The sequence below is a fragment of the Stegodyphus dumicola genome, chromosome 8 (genome assembly GCF_044657685.1).
Source record: "Stegodyphus dumicola isolate Sdum_Otavi_A_Nest chromosome 8, ASM4465768v1".
NCBI classification, from domain to species: Eukaryota; Metazoa; Arthropoda; class Arachnida; order Araneae; family Eresidae; genus Stegodyphus; species Stegodyphus dumicola.
Genome location: NC_140775.1, coordinates 93,802,017 through 93,817,377, shown reverse-complemented (window position 1 = coordinate 93,817,377; position 15,361 = coordinate 93,802,017). Strand labels below are relative to the sequence as shown.

Sequence of the window (15,361 nt, the reverse complement as noted above, 5' to 3'; positions counted from 1 at the left end):
GGTTTTTCCCCGAGTAAAGTCTACCAACAGCCGCATGATCCGAAAAGACTGTTACTGGCGCTTCGCCGAAATAAACTCGAAATTTGTGTACAGCCATTAATACAGCTAATGTTTCTCTCTCTCTGTAGCTGTATAATTCCTTTGTGTCTGATTCAACGTTTTACTAAAAAATGCTAGAGGAGGGCTATTTTGCATAAGAACCGCACCCACCGCATAGTCCGACGCATCTGCTGGAATTTCCAGGTTTTCGTCCCCCTCCGGGAATTTCAAAACAGGGCCATTGATGAGCGCTTCTTTTAATCTTCCAAATGCTGTATTTGCTTCCGCTGTCCACGTAAATTTGCTTTTCTTTCTTTTAATTACTAAGAGTGGTTCAACAATATTAGCGAAATCTTTTATGAAAGACCGATAGTAAGAACATAACCCAAGAAAAGAAGAAAGTTTCTTGGCGGTGTTAGGCGGTGGAAAATTCTTGATTGCTTTTATTTTTGAATCTTGCGTTTCTATACCCTTTTGTGAAATTTTATAACCGAGATATTTAAGTTCTTTAGTTGCGAACTTGCATTTTGAGGCGTTAATTGTAAGACCGGCCTCTTTTAATAATTTAAAAACTTCTTCTAGATCTTTAATGTGTTATTCCAACGTACTACTCGTTATAATTATATCATCTAGATAGATTAAAGTTGATTTTCCTAGGACAGGCTTTAGAACAATGTCCATAGCTCTCTGGAATGTTGATGGGGCCCCACACAACCCAAAAAGCATGCATAAAAATGCATAAGTGCCCGATTTTGTTATAAACGCGGTTGTATGTATGTCTTCGGGTCTCATAGCTATTTGATAGTAGCCAGAAGTTAAGCCAAAGTAGTCATGTATCTTGTAGATTTGATCTTTCTAATAATTTCCTCTATAACCGGCAAAGGGTAAACTGGGAATTTAGTAATACTATTTAGTTTTCTGTAATCGATAGCAAACCTCCAAGCCCTTTTATCCGAAGGAGGAAACGTTCTTTTTCCTACATAGTACGACTGGACTCGCGTACTCCCTATTTATGGGCGTTATTATTTTATTCTTTAACATCTCCTGAATATGTTCTTCGATGATTACGTCTTTTTGTTTATCATAACGATATGGTTTAGTCCTACAAGGATTTTCGGCAGTTAACTGTATCTGATGCGTAACTATTTGACAGCTACCAGGCTTTTCTGAAAACAAGTTAGAAAAATTACTCACCACTTGCTGGATGGCTTGACTTTCATGGTCATTCAAATGGCTAAGGTCAACTTGCGGTTGTTCCAAAGGTTCCATCACCCTCTGGTCCATCTCCAGCACAACAGAACTGTCTTGAAAATTCAATTTGGCCCTCGCGGCCCTTAAAAACTCCATACCTAAAATAAGAGGATTTTGCAGATTCTTCACTACAAAAATTAATACTTTGAGGCTTTCCTCTTTTACCTGTATGTTTAATGATAATTTCCCGATGCAGTAACAGGTTTTTCCTTGCGCCGCTATAATTTCGGTATTTTTGGTTTTAAATAATCGTAACCTATAAAAATTCTTTTTGAAGAATGTTTCGCTCATAAAATTACCTTCTGCTCCTGTATCGATGAGGGCTTCTACTGGTACATCGCCAACCAGGACTTGTATAATTGGTAGATGTGAGTTTTTTACGAGGACCGTATTTAAATGTCTTTTTGAGGGTTTTTTTAAAACTTCCGGGGTGTGGACCCTCGCTTTCACAGGCCCCTCTACTCGTTTAAAGCTTTCCTTTCAACTTCTGCCTTCTGGGTACGCGTATGTTTGTTTTCGAATTTCCTTTTTGGGCCTTGACCTTCGAGGTTCGATGAGTTAGCTTGATAGCTCTTTCCCCCATAAGAGTGGTTTGCCTTTCTGGTTTGCTCATTTGAAGATTGCCTTCGGGTACTTTGAGAATACGTTGCCCCTCTAGCTTTTTCCGCTATTTTGAGATTTTGAAACTTCACCGCCAATTCGAAGAGCTCCTGCAAAGTGCTTGGGTTTCTAATTTCGAAGTAGTCTTGAACAGCAGGTAACAATCTTGGTAAGATTATTTCAATAATTTCCGCGTCGGGTTTCTTCCCATACAGCATATCCGTCAGCTTAATTTTTCGCAGAATAAAGTCCGTCAACTCTTCTATATCCCGTTGATAGAAACTATATAGTTCGGCTTCCAGCCTTGCTCGATCTTTCACTATGGGGAAGGCCTTTACTAACGATTTTTTGAAATTTTCAAATGTATATGTCTGGCTTCCAAATTCCCCTAATAAAAATTTGCCTATATTCTTCCACCATAGCGCGGCCTGTCCTCTTAGTGCAGATGTGGCGATGGCAACTTTTTGTCTTTCAGGCACAGGGTAGAGCTGAAAGTGATTTTCTAGGCCTTCTAGAAATATCGCCACCGAATTTTTTCCGTCGAAATTGACGTTTGGCTTGATTGACGCTCTCAAAGTCTGGACCAGGTATCCAAATCCTTCCAATTGGCTTGCCATTTCTTGGTGTTGTCCCCCGGCTTCCATCCGATTTTCGGCCATTTCAGTTCGATAAGAGTTCGGGCGCCAATGTAGAGTTGCGCGCCTCCAACCTGCACGCAACCAAGAGGTGACTGTTGAAACTGGAAAATAGACAGAGTCTTGCTAAGGGTTTAAGTCCCTTTTTATTCAACTTAAGAAATTACAATTGCGTGCTCTTGACGCTCACAAACTACGCCGACCCGGCGGTAAAATAAAAATAAGAACCTGAAAAGAAATAATAACAAGACTCTAACTACGAGGCTCTCTAAAAGTAACTAACCTCACCGCGTTTTACAATACCGCTGCTAATTCAGCAAACTTTGAATATCACGTTGAACGATTAACAATTCTCCGAGGCAAGCACACAGGCCGAAACGCGGGGTTCTTCAATTTCTGGCTAACTACCTCCGCGCTCGTGAAATAAGAACAGCACAACTCGAACTCGTTTCCTTTCTATTTAACTCAGAATACTTCCGTTGATAATTTGAATCCTTGCGCGTTCTACTAAAATTTACATACTCTGGCATTGGCTGTTCCAGGGGAAAGTAAGGCTTGACAGGAAAGATAGTTTAAACTTAAAATAAATGTTAGTTAAAATAAATATAAACCCTACAAGCAAAATTACAAAATATTGTAAATCAACATTTCTTTAGAATTTCCGTTAGGCAGTCTCGTCCGCTGAAGATTAAAATATTTTATTTCGTGCAGTGTTGCTACTACTCGCTTTCAAATCGTTGAGTTTGTTAATCAAAAATTCTTGAAAGTTTTACAAAATGGGAAATACCATCCTTTTTTTACAGTTCGAGACATATACATATATATATGCAGATTCTTCATTATTCATGTCTTTAAAAATACTATCGGACAACAATATTTGGTGTTTACAATTTGCAAAGTGATACAGCTATTGATGGTAATTCAACGCAAATGCCCGTTTCAAGACTAATAACCCATTCGGGCTAGTAAAATTTTGGGCTTATAAAAATCCAGAAAATGAGTTTTATGTTACGTATTATATCCCAGGACTTTAAGATTCTTAAAAGCTGGATGACTAGTTCTTTGCAATTTTCTGCTTTTCATTTACGTTCATCGCTATGATTTACTGGAACATTCATACATCAAATTCACCTATGTGCAATATACCTTCTAATATAACATTACTTATTAAGCTCCTTTACTTGAAGAGAAACACAGATTCTTTAATACTGGCTTTGTTAATTTGGGAAAAGGATAGCTTTTAGAAATAAAAGTCATTTTCTTTTTCGAATACTATGATTTTACAAAATGTTTCAACTAACACGTTGCAAGAGAATAGCAGATTTATTTTGTGATGATCTACTAAAGACTGAGAAATTATATGTTTTATTCCGAGATTAATACCCCGCTTTTAGGCCAAAATTATTTAATATTATGTCTATCTATGTATCTGTTACTTCATTCACACAAAAGACTACAGAATTTTTGAATCTGAGTTTAGCTTCGATAATATGACTCCTTCGTATGTGCATACGCTGATGGATAATCATTTTCATTATGGAACAAAACTACTAGTACTGTATTTGTTTCAAGAAATCTATAAACAGTCTGCGTTCTGGAAGTTCATGTTGATACTCTCAAACCATCTGCATCCTTATAATATGTACAATCATGTTCGTTTTGTAAAACATAAGAGCACGAACTCTTCTGCGACGAACTTGAAATCTTATTTCATAATAAATACTAGCATAAAGTACGCAAGAATCAGTAAAAATGCTTTCTTTAACAAAATCTTTGTTGATTAGTGTCACACTGTAATGGCTTTTACTGACAAAATTTAGAAATTTTCGACTGTGTTCATGAGCAACCTAAACAACAAAAATGCTGATTTTGCCAATTAATGGTTCTGTACTGGAAAACAGCACTCATTATCAAACATAATTAAAGTTGTAGTTGGTCTTTTAAAGTTTTAATTATTCATGGCTGCAAATTTTGTATGTAAAAATGTACAACGCTTTGTATTTAACTTATTAGAAGATTGCTATTATTTTATTAATTGCAATTTTGTGTTGTGAAAGCTATATAAAAAGTTAGATATAATGCTCGCGGAATCTATATCAGCCATAGTATTGAATATGTTTTCCCTTTTTATAGCCTGTTAGTTTAGTAAAGGCACTTCAGGATCTTTTTCCTCCACACAGTTTGTCCATACCATAGTAACGACACCCGCAACAAATGCTCGTGCCTCTAATTGATATTTCCTACTTCATTTTCCTTCAACGTGCTTCGCTTCGTCAAAATCGCTTGGATGAAGGCTAACTTCAGCCCAGATAAAGGAAAGAAATAAATGCTGTGCGTAGTGATGGCATGCTTTACGATCGTAAATGGAGGAGATTGAATTGCCTATTTTAAAGTAACAGACTTTAGCTTAATTTAGGTAGTTTTATAATTGGAAGTGCCTATCTAGGGTTTTGAGCTTCAAAGTACCAAAAAAATAATAGCACTTTAAATAAGTTTATTATATATAAATATTTTATGTAGCAATACAGAAAATACTTGCCAATGGTGTTTCCAAGAGTTGTTATTACAGAAATCTGTAAACATCATTACTCCTGCCGCGGGACTTTTATTGATCAGGAAAAAATAATAATAGCATTATCTAATTTAATAATAAAATAATAAAAGCATTATTTAATGTGAAGAGGTATGTAATAGACCTTTGTCAAGCAGACATCAAATTTCTGCCACAACAGAATCCATAATTTGATTATCAACGGGCAATAGACCAAACGGAAGCTGCTTTTTCTCCATACACAACGCTAATGAGCCTCATAACTCTGGGAGTAAAAAAATCCTTTTGATCAGCTCTTGCATTACAATAAAAGTAAGTTAAGTATTCTATATCTAATATAGTTATGTAAAAGTTATTTCAGTTGAGTTTTATAAATGCACTAAAGAAAGAAATGATCTTTTATATTTACGACAAAATATGGAACATGATGCTAAAACTTACTAGAAACTCTACTAGAAAGAATATATAATAAATTATTGTTGTAGCAGTAATGTAGGGTTATCCGAATATAGAGCACGAGATAAATATAAACTAATCTAGTTTATGAAATAAGACTAAGACCAGACTTATGAAATAAGCTAATTCAAATGTTCTTAGGGCTTGAAATGTGGTATATGATCATTTGAGAAATAGTAAATGAATAAATAATCTGCCATCTCATTTTAATTTAATTTTGACTACAAAGTATAATAAGCTCTTCTAAGCTCCTGTACTGAAGTGCCAGAGACTTCAATTTAAGTAATGCTTTCCACCTCATTTACATAAATTTCGATCCTGAAAACTCATTCTTCCAGGGAATCGTAGGTGGGAAACAAGAGAGTAAAGGAAAGGCTTGTTCAATAATAAAAATAACTATTAGGAAATTAAAATAAACCCCCTATAATATAATCAAAATTATTTTCGTAAATTAAACAATGTTAACTGTGTAAAGCTAAAATTATTCTTGACTTTATAATTATACTTTCGTTACTAAAAATATGAAAATATCTTTAATGCATGTTAGTTTTATGCTCTTGTCTTTAAAACCGCTGGTATGGCTAAGGTTATAGAGAAGGGCAGTTTCAATGAGGAGTAGTAAATCCGTGATAATGTCACAAAACAATAATCGTTAACGTTTGGTAAGGAACTTAATACCCTGAAAATTACTTTAAAATATTCTTAATTTTACCAAAAGCAGATAGTTAAGTGTGAGAAACGAAAATGTCGCTTTATTTTTCTCTCTCTTTCTCTCTCTTTTCTTATAAAGGAAATGTAATGATATCTAATCTGATTGTTTTTATGAATTTTACAGGTTATCACCAACTGTTCAGGGTACATCGCGAACATTGGACAAAGATATTGTTCTTTCTGGATATCGAATACCTGCCAATGTAAGTTGCTTATCTAATGTTTTGCTGCTTTCATTAGAATCTAAAATCAAAAGGAAGGTCATTGGTTTTTATTATTTTCTTTGATATCCATTGTACGTCCATGCATTTTAATGGCTTGAATCAAAACAACAACCACTTCTAGCAGAAATATTTTGATTCACGATGATTAAGTATATCGATTTAAACGTAATCAATGTTACTACATGTTCTGCGTGCTTAAAAAATAAAATTAAAACATAACCATTTCTTTTTATTACAGCATTTTTTTTTAAATCTTGTAAAGTTTGTCGCTTTTTTTTTGCATAAATCTGAATAAAATTCAATTTATTAGATAAAAAGTATTTCTCGGGGAAAATATATCTGGATTCCTTTAATTGTTTTAATTCTAAATAATTTTATGCTATGACATATTACTACTAACATAATTCTTTTATCCAATCCAGAAAGGAATGATATTTTAATATGTAAAAATAATAATTTACATGAGTAAAATAAAATTATGTGCAAAGTTTTAACAGAACAGTGTGAATGTCTATTAAAAATTTGCGCAGTCTCTTCAGTGTTTCAGTTCATTTTACAATCTCTTCAGTGTGAACGTCTCTTTAGCATTTTCAAAAAACATGTAAAATCAACACACTGGTATACCAGATTGCGGTTTAAAAAAACTGATCCCTGATGTTTTGTCGTAAGGATAAATATAAGTTTAATTTTTCAAATATTTACCGATAGACTGCACTGTTGATAACACACTAAAAAGCTAGAATTAATAATTTACAGCATTTATACGTGTACACCTTTGAGCACTGTACTCCATCAGGAGTTCTCATTCGTGTACATTGCGCAAAAAGTTTTTTTTTTTTTTTTTTCCCAATGAGACGTTTCTATATCTCCCGTTCTACTGGGCTGATTGACGAAATTCAGCTTGCGTTTTTCATGTCTCGAAAGGGCGACTTAGGATATGTATTTATATATAGCATTGTTCTAATATAGGTATTTTGATACAAAATCGGACTTTTTCTGAAATAACATACCAATAGTTTCAATGTTTCGATTCTACGACTCAAATTACGCCGCTCCTCAATGTTAATTGAATTTGGTATATATTTATTAATCTCTCTTTTTATATTAAACTTATTTGATTCTTCACATTTCAAAATTCAGGTTGAGTTCCAAATAAAATTCATCCATTTTTTATGATTTATTTTTAAAATTTGTATTTTTAAATAATTTTTATAATTTTTTCTAAACAAATTTGAATTATAATCTATTAAAATTTTACCATCACTTTAAAGTAGATGTATTTCTAAGCATACCTGCAAAAAATTGCAGTTTTTATTCAAAATTTCTGAAGATATACGTGAATTTATATATTGGCGGGTTTTGAAATTTGGCATGTTTCTTGAAAGCGATAAAACATCAAATGTGGTTTAGACACTTTGCTAAAATTATTTGAAAGTTAGAACGAAGTGACTTTTTTCCGCTCATGCACAATGTGAAAAGATAGGAACGAGGTGCCTTTTTTTTCCGTTCCGGCATAATGGAAGGGAACGGAAACTTGGTTGCCATATATTAAGAAGTTCGCCAAGTGAATTATTCTTGGCGAAAACTAAAAAACAATTGTGCCAAGATAAATTTCTGAATTTCTCCTTAAATTTCGCACCAAATTTTACAAAATTTAATATCTAGGCATAATTTGAGTCGCAGAATCGAAATATCGAAAATAATTGGTATGCTTTTTTAGAAAAAGTCCGATTTTGTATCAAAATACCTATGTTAGAACAATGATATATATAAATCTAATATATATCTTAAGTCGCGCTTTCAAGACATGAAAAACGCAGTTTGAATTTTGTCAATCGGCCTAGTAGAACGGGAGATATATAATTGTCTCTTTTTTTTTTCCGCAGTGTACTTTCTCGCGTTTTTATATTAATTGTACAGTATCACCAGTTGGTGAACGTGTGAACCAAAATATACCGTATGTCTGAATAAATAAATAAATCCACTTCTGTGATAAATCATTAGATGCACTCTATGCGAATTTTATTTTATTTTATACGAAATTTTAAAAATAGAGTCTGAACTTATTCGACCTCCTACGTTTAGAATTATCAAGCTAAAAAGATTTATATGTGCAGATACTTACTTATAATTTTTTAAAAGGAATTGTTTTTTTTCACTAAGTCTGTGATTTCGAATGACAAGATTCACATCCGAAACTTAACTAGAAAAAGTATTCCCCCCCCCCCTTTTTTTTTTTTTTTTTTTTTTTTTTTTACTGATAGCGCTCTAGAAGAATAAAAAAAATCTACATATTTAAAATATCCAATAAAGGAGAATGAATCATAAATACCGTAGTATATTTTTATATTGAAAGTTTTTTAACTAGTTAAGGTGTAAATACTGTATGTTTCTCATTCTAATTTTCTTAACTCGCATCACTCATTATTTATCTGAGCACTTTATAAATGAGCAAATAAATATGAAAAGGTTACTTAGCATCATAAAAGAACACACGTATGGTTAAGATTTAGTAGTACCTTATTTGAGCTTACGAGACACAGCGCCGATTTTTTTCCTGGCTTGTTAGCAAAGAGAAAAATCTAGTTCAATTCCTATAAGTTAGAATCTTTGTAGAGAAGTTAGAATGCTCTGCTTTCAGAAATTGTATGAGTATTAATATCAGTAAAGTATTGTAAACGTATGAGTATTAATATTAGTATTGTATATGCATATTGCTCATGCATATATTGCACGAGCAATATAACAGTCTTACATCAGTAAAGTATTGTATCAGTATTATATCAGCCTTGTATCTGTAGTGTACCAGTTATATTTCATCAGTAATGTACAAGTAATGCAACAGTAGAACATTGATCTATGATATTTTAATTCGCAATATTTTGGGTCTCTGTAAAGTATTATTTTGTGGATTTATTTATCGACTTGTGCAAAATCATTCCCGTTTAATCAGTATTAATAATCAGAGTTATATCAATGAATCAGTACTGTAGCAGTATTAATCAATATTAATATCAGTACCAGTATTATATCAGCCTTTTATCAGTTCTGCATCTGTCATATTTGCATCAGTAATGTACCAGTAAATGTATCTTGAATATTAATCTGCAACTATGTAACATGTTATTTTGTATGTCTTGTCTTTCACTTTGAATACCTTTCAGGTGGCATTATGTATTTTGAAGGGGTGCTATAGATAGTTGTGGATGTGGTGCTACACTAATTAACCGTTTGGTAAGGGGATAGTGCCCACGTCCTCCGTTCTCTCTCTCTCTGTCTTCAGAACAAGGAGCTGAAATCTAAGCAGCTAGTAGAGTAGATTTAATACACTAGTTTATAAATTACGTTGTTTCATGTTTATTCAACTTTGGTAGTTTTATTTCCAAAGCATTAAATCCACGAGATTTGTTAGAATTGAAAAATGCCATAAAACGTGATATTATACAAAATTCCCCGTAGAGGTTACGTTCTTAATAGTTACCAATAATCTCTGACATGAAATTCGCTATCGCTGGCGAAGGTGGGCACGTTAAAAACTATGTTAAAAGAATTTGTAAAGAAAGAGGAAATGTGAAGATTACAGGATAAGTCACAACGTGACTGTAGTAATTACATATTTATGTGACTTACACGGCGGAAATTATTGTCTGAAAATTCGTGAATCCGCTTATATCGTGTTTGTACTAGGAGGAGAAAAATGAAAAGTGATTTGAGAAGAATGGAGAAAAAGATGGGCTTAGTTAGATATAAAATTATGAAGGCTTACTTGAGAAGAAGCGTAATCGATATATCAGAAAGTTATGAGCAGTACTTCAAAAAGATGGCATGGCTGCTTATCTTTAGAATAATTGGCTAACACTCATGGTACCAGCTTCCGGAATTAATTAAGTGCCTTTTAGATTAGGCAGTAAATGAAATTAAGAATTATACAAGTGTCCTGGGAAAAAAATGTTTGATCCAGTCAATCCTCTTTTACTCTGGAGAAGGTCATTTTATAGAAAGTCTGCTTCAATAATGTACAAAATTGGCCTAAAACAACATGAAGATTACATGATTTAAGCTGCCTAATCAGCCGCAGTAAATACTATATGCCTGTTTTAGTTTCCGTACAAAAATGAATTAAGTTATTCAAAACGTTTTCTAAATTTATTATTCCTACAAATAGGAATTTGAAGCCATTATACATTTTCCCCCTTAATTAAAAAACATCAATCAGAAATTTAGCTTGTAAAATTTATATGTGAAGCTGTCTGTATAACTATGGTAACGTTTTGGACAGAAGGTAAACATTAAATGAATGAATGAATAACCAGCTTTTAATATTATTTCGTTCCGGATTCAAATCTCATCAAAGGGGCTGTTTGTTTAGAGTTATTGCGATTTTCTCCGTTTGTAATATGAATACGATCCCTAAAATTGATCTCTACGAAAGCGTTTTAGCGCTTTGCTGTCAAAGAAAAAAAAAAAAAAAAAAAGCAAAAATCTATTGAAATATCTCTATATATACCCTTAAAACTTTGATTAATGAAAACTTTCGCAATTTTTATTATATGAGAATTCTTGCTTTTCCAGTTGTTATATGAGGATTGATTGTTCTTCCGTTTATTATATGAGGACTTACTGCTTTTTCGCTTGCTATATGTATTCGGATATAAGAATTTGTTTCACAACTACAAGGCCCATGAAGTAGGCTACATTTTTTGGACAGAAGGTTAAATGTGACATGAATTGCCGCAAGCTACTTTAATTGATTCGTTTCTTAATTTTGACTTTTGTGTCTATGACCAGATTTTCAAGAATTATTCATTCATTCAGTCTCTTTGTTATGTCTTGAATTGCAGGATTAGGTTTCAAAAACTATCAGGAACTGATGTCATTATAAAATCATTGAAACAAGACATGCATAGCAAACTAAAACAGGAAGCATATTTAGCCGCAACTATATTTCTAGAAATTTAAAACCTTTTATATAGAATTAAAAGAGTAATAAAGTTTTATGTCCATGGACTTCATTATTCGTTTTATTCTTACATACTGTCATCATGCTTAATGAATGGAAACGTTACAAACTGATTCCATTTGCCTGTGATTTTTCTGAAGCATTTGTATTCACTAATTACCGAGTGGATAGAGTTTCTGAAACATTAGTAATTTCAGCTAGAGTTTGTGCCTCGGCCTTTAGGGGGAAGTTGAGCATGTCCTACAACTGTTAAGACGTTCCTTTTAAATATTAAGCGTAATATCACGTCAACTAGGTACATTTCTTCCGACGAAATGAGTTACCTCCTAATTACCCATATTGTTTCTCATTGTGTTCGTCTTCCTGTAATATTTGTGAGGAAGACCGCGAAGAGATTATGATTCAGTGTCTAAAATGCAAAGGACGGGTACACGACTTATGTGCTAAAGTTGAAAAGAAAATGAAGGACAAATCTTTGTAATCGTTGCTGTAATTAATTGTATAAATACGCTCATTGAGGAAAAGAAAGTTTTATTGTAATTGTCGAATTCTAAACGTATACGATTTGTGTTACGATGTAAAATACTTGTTGTCTATATCGTATTAAATTCGTCTTCATAACTTTTATTGATTTTTTCCAAGAGAGTAGACTGCATGGAATTTTATTGTAATAAATATCAGCAACGATAATACAAAATATTATTACCACGCATAACGTTTTTTCATAGATCCTGCAATTTATATCCATTTTTCTTTGAGAGTGAGACTTAGGCAACCTTACCCTATGTATTCGTAAAATTTAAAGCAATTTCAAGCAGTTTCTCGAGAAATTACTGCAGGAAAAACATTAAATCTAACAGAAAATAATCCCATGGATTTCGACATAATCAATAAATCCATAATACTCATCGCATATACATTTCGACTTTACATTAACAAAATATTCAATGTATTATTTAAGTAAATTGATGAATTATCTGTCCGAATTAGTTTGCGAAAAAGTGACAGTATAACATTTCTACAAACGTAGCTAGCATCGTCTTTCAACATAATCCTTTTTGAAAGACAGCTTGTTATTAATGGCTGAATAAAAAACAATCTCTCCTTTTTGTCTAAGTCCAAATATAAATAATATATCACCCTTAGACTGAATAGCGGGCAACCATTCGTAACTAAACCACCTATTGCTGCTTTACGCCTGGACGAACATCAGCTTTACGGCCAAGGCGGCGATAGTGGACTTTATCTCTTACTTCCAGGTGACCTGTTAATGTCCTTCTTTTAGCCCATTCCAATTCTTAGGAGCCTTAGAAAACTTCTCTCTTAAGACAGGCGACAATCCAGAATTCGCACAATCTTCTTCCTGTAGCTGCCTATTGCTTTAAATTGTCGGTTTCTTCTCTTTTATAGCTGCAGGTCTCGTGCGACGTGGACTTGTCGATACTGTGTAGTTGAAGTCGTGCGATCAATTGGCTAATGGTTTTTGCAGCTATAGGTTTTCTTTCATTTGCCGAATCGATTCGCCAATTCAGTAACTTGCAAAAAATATAAGATCAAAATGGAAAATATTGGATTTAGTAAACCGTGTCAGTGATATAAATGATGTTTTCGAACAAAGAAATTGTCCTTGGAACTGATACTTTTGCGAATCTTTATTTCTGAATGCAAAAAAGTAGAAAAGAAGCTTTTTGTTTCAAGATTCCCAAACGTTTGGAAGTCTTCTGAGTCTTCTAATTGCAATTTTCTATTTGTAGATAAATGAGGGAAACAAAATGTATTTTGACAACTGAAAACAGTAGACAAATTTCTTTATTTAATGCCATATGTTTTAAAGTAAAAATGACTTTGTTATTATAGAGTATAATAAGAATATTCAAGTCGATTAGTATAATCAGGTTTTGACATGTGCTACAATTAAAAAAGTATCCTCTAATAGAATATTGAGAAGTAAAATTATAGTATCAAATAATCAAAATAGCCTTTTTTATATCCAGAGAGAGAGAGAATTCAGCGGTTTCACTTATTTATTCCCGTATTCATATATGCAGGAAAACGTAAATACTGACATGATTTTCATTTTTTATTGATAAGAAATAATATATATATTATTTTCATAAAGTTATCCTGTTCAGTATTCCAATTTATGGAGTCAACTGTCATTTCTTCGGGCTTGGGTTCGAATCCTTGAGAAGGAGTGAATGTTTGTAGTTTTCCGTTCCCTTTCTTGCGAGTTTAATATAGTTCGTCCCTTGTAGTCCACCCTGGATAACATTCTCGATGAAGAGATGGTAGACTGACTGGCCATTTCTGAACGAATGCTTTATGAACAAGTGTGTGGCTATTAGATTAAAACATTTTTCTCCATAAATATATTTAAATATGTATTTTCACATCATGTCTATAATTATCAAAATAAGCGCATCTAGAGCAATACGAAGAAGCAGCATAATAAAGAATGTTTCTTTAGAAAGGATCAATATAAAAATTCAAATTTCGTGATTTATATTAAAAGGTGTCTTGTGACAAATCACTATCTGAAGATTTCTAGCAACTTTCTTTTCTCCGGAACAGGGGAAAAGAACAGTGAATTTGCCTATATTAAAAAATCATTTCGAATTTATATAGAGAATGTTTTGAATAACTTCGGTCTTCAAAATCACAGTTTTTGATTAGCAAAGCATTCACTTAGATTTATCAACTTTTATGAAAGAACTAATCATTTCAGAGATTTTTCTTGTACGTTTATCATACGATTATCATTAAAATGGATATTCTGTTTCAGACGTTAATTACGCTCAACTACTACGTGTCTAGCGTGCAAGAAAGCAACTACCCAAACGCTAAAAAGTACGTACCTGAACGATGGCTGAGGACGGAAACTGGAGCACCTACTACGCCAGATTCTTTTGCTTTCCAACCATTTGGTTTCGGACCAAGGATGTGTATTGGGAGGAGAATAGCCGACCTCGAAATGCTAACATTGCTGACCAAAGTAGGTGAAAGTGCTATTTTATGAAACATTTTAGAGATATTTTATTGTAATTTATTTTGTACATAATTTTGGTTCGTATGTGTTTGGTAGGATGAAACAAATATGCAGCAAAAGTTTTGCTTACAAAAAGCAGTCGAAAATTCGAGTAGGATCTCTAATAACAGAAACTGTGAATATTTGGTTATCCTTGAATTTATCAAAGAAAAACTTTCGTAAGCAGGGATATCATTAACATAATTCACTGGTCAATACTGTGTATATACATATGAACATTCGGTTGTTATATCATCTCTTATTGTATACCATTCTGAATAATCCCTAGCGAAGCGAAAGATTCTAAACATAAACTTAGCATTTTCCTGTATAGCGTACATCCTGTATTGTTTTATAAGGTATATCTCCCAACTTTCCTACCGTGCCTTCGTGGTGTAGTGGTTCTGCACGCTGAGCCGGTATTTCAGAGGTCCGTGGTTCGATTCCCGGCGAAGGCTATTGCTCATTTTTCATCTTGCCTGCTTCAAAAAGTACCTAATGACTCTACAAGTGGCGTCCGAACTAAAAGGGTTGTGGATGATGATTCTCCGCATCCAAGATCTCCGCATCCAAGGTCCCCTAAAACCCTTGTCGCCCTTTAAAAAGGGGAATATATAAGGTATTTCTCCCGCTTCCCTAGCTGCCTTCGTGGTGTTAGTGGTCAGCACACTGAGCCGGTATTTCAGAGGTCCGTGGTTCGATTCCCGGCGAAGGCTGTTGCATATTTTTCATATTTCCTACTTCTAATTAACCTAATGACTCTACAGTTTATTTGATAAATTTTGCCCTTTCTGAAAAATTGATATTCCCTTGATAATTACTTCCATAAGGTTCGAATTTCACTGCGTCTTTCTGAGTGTTCTTTCTTTGGTTGCATTTATAACTCAAGTAAAGTTACTATATATGTAG

At 33.3% G+C, this 15,361-nt stretch overlaps 1 protein-coding gene across 1 annotated transcript in view; it reads left to right on the top strand.

Moving 5' to 3' along the window:
- Positions 1 to 15,361, top strand: part of LOC118181384 (putative cytochrome P450 49a1) — a 93,870-nt gene that overhangs the window by 52,946 nt on the left and 25,563 nt on the right. The window contains exons 9-10 of the mRNA XM_035350511.2: positions 6,368 to 6,446; positions 14,210 to 14,419. Of these exons, the coding sequence (XP_035206402.1) occupies positions 6,368 to 6,446; positions 14,210 to 14,419 (289 nt within the window). The remainder of the gene's footprint in view (positions 1 to 6,367; positions 6,447 to 14,209; positions 14,420 to 15,361) is intronic.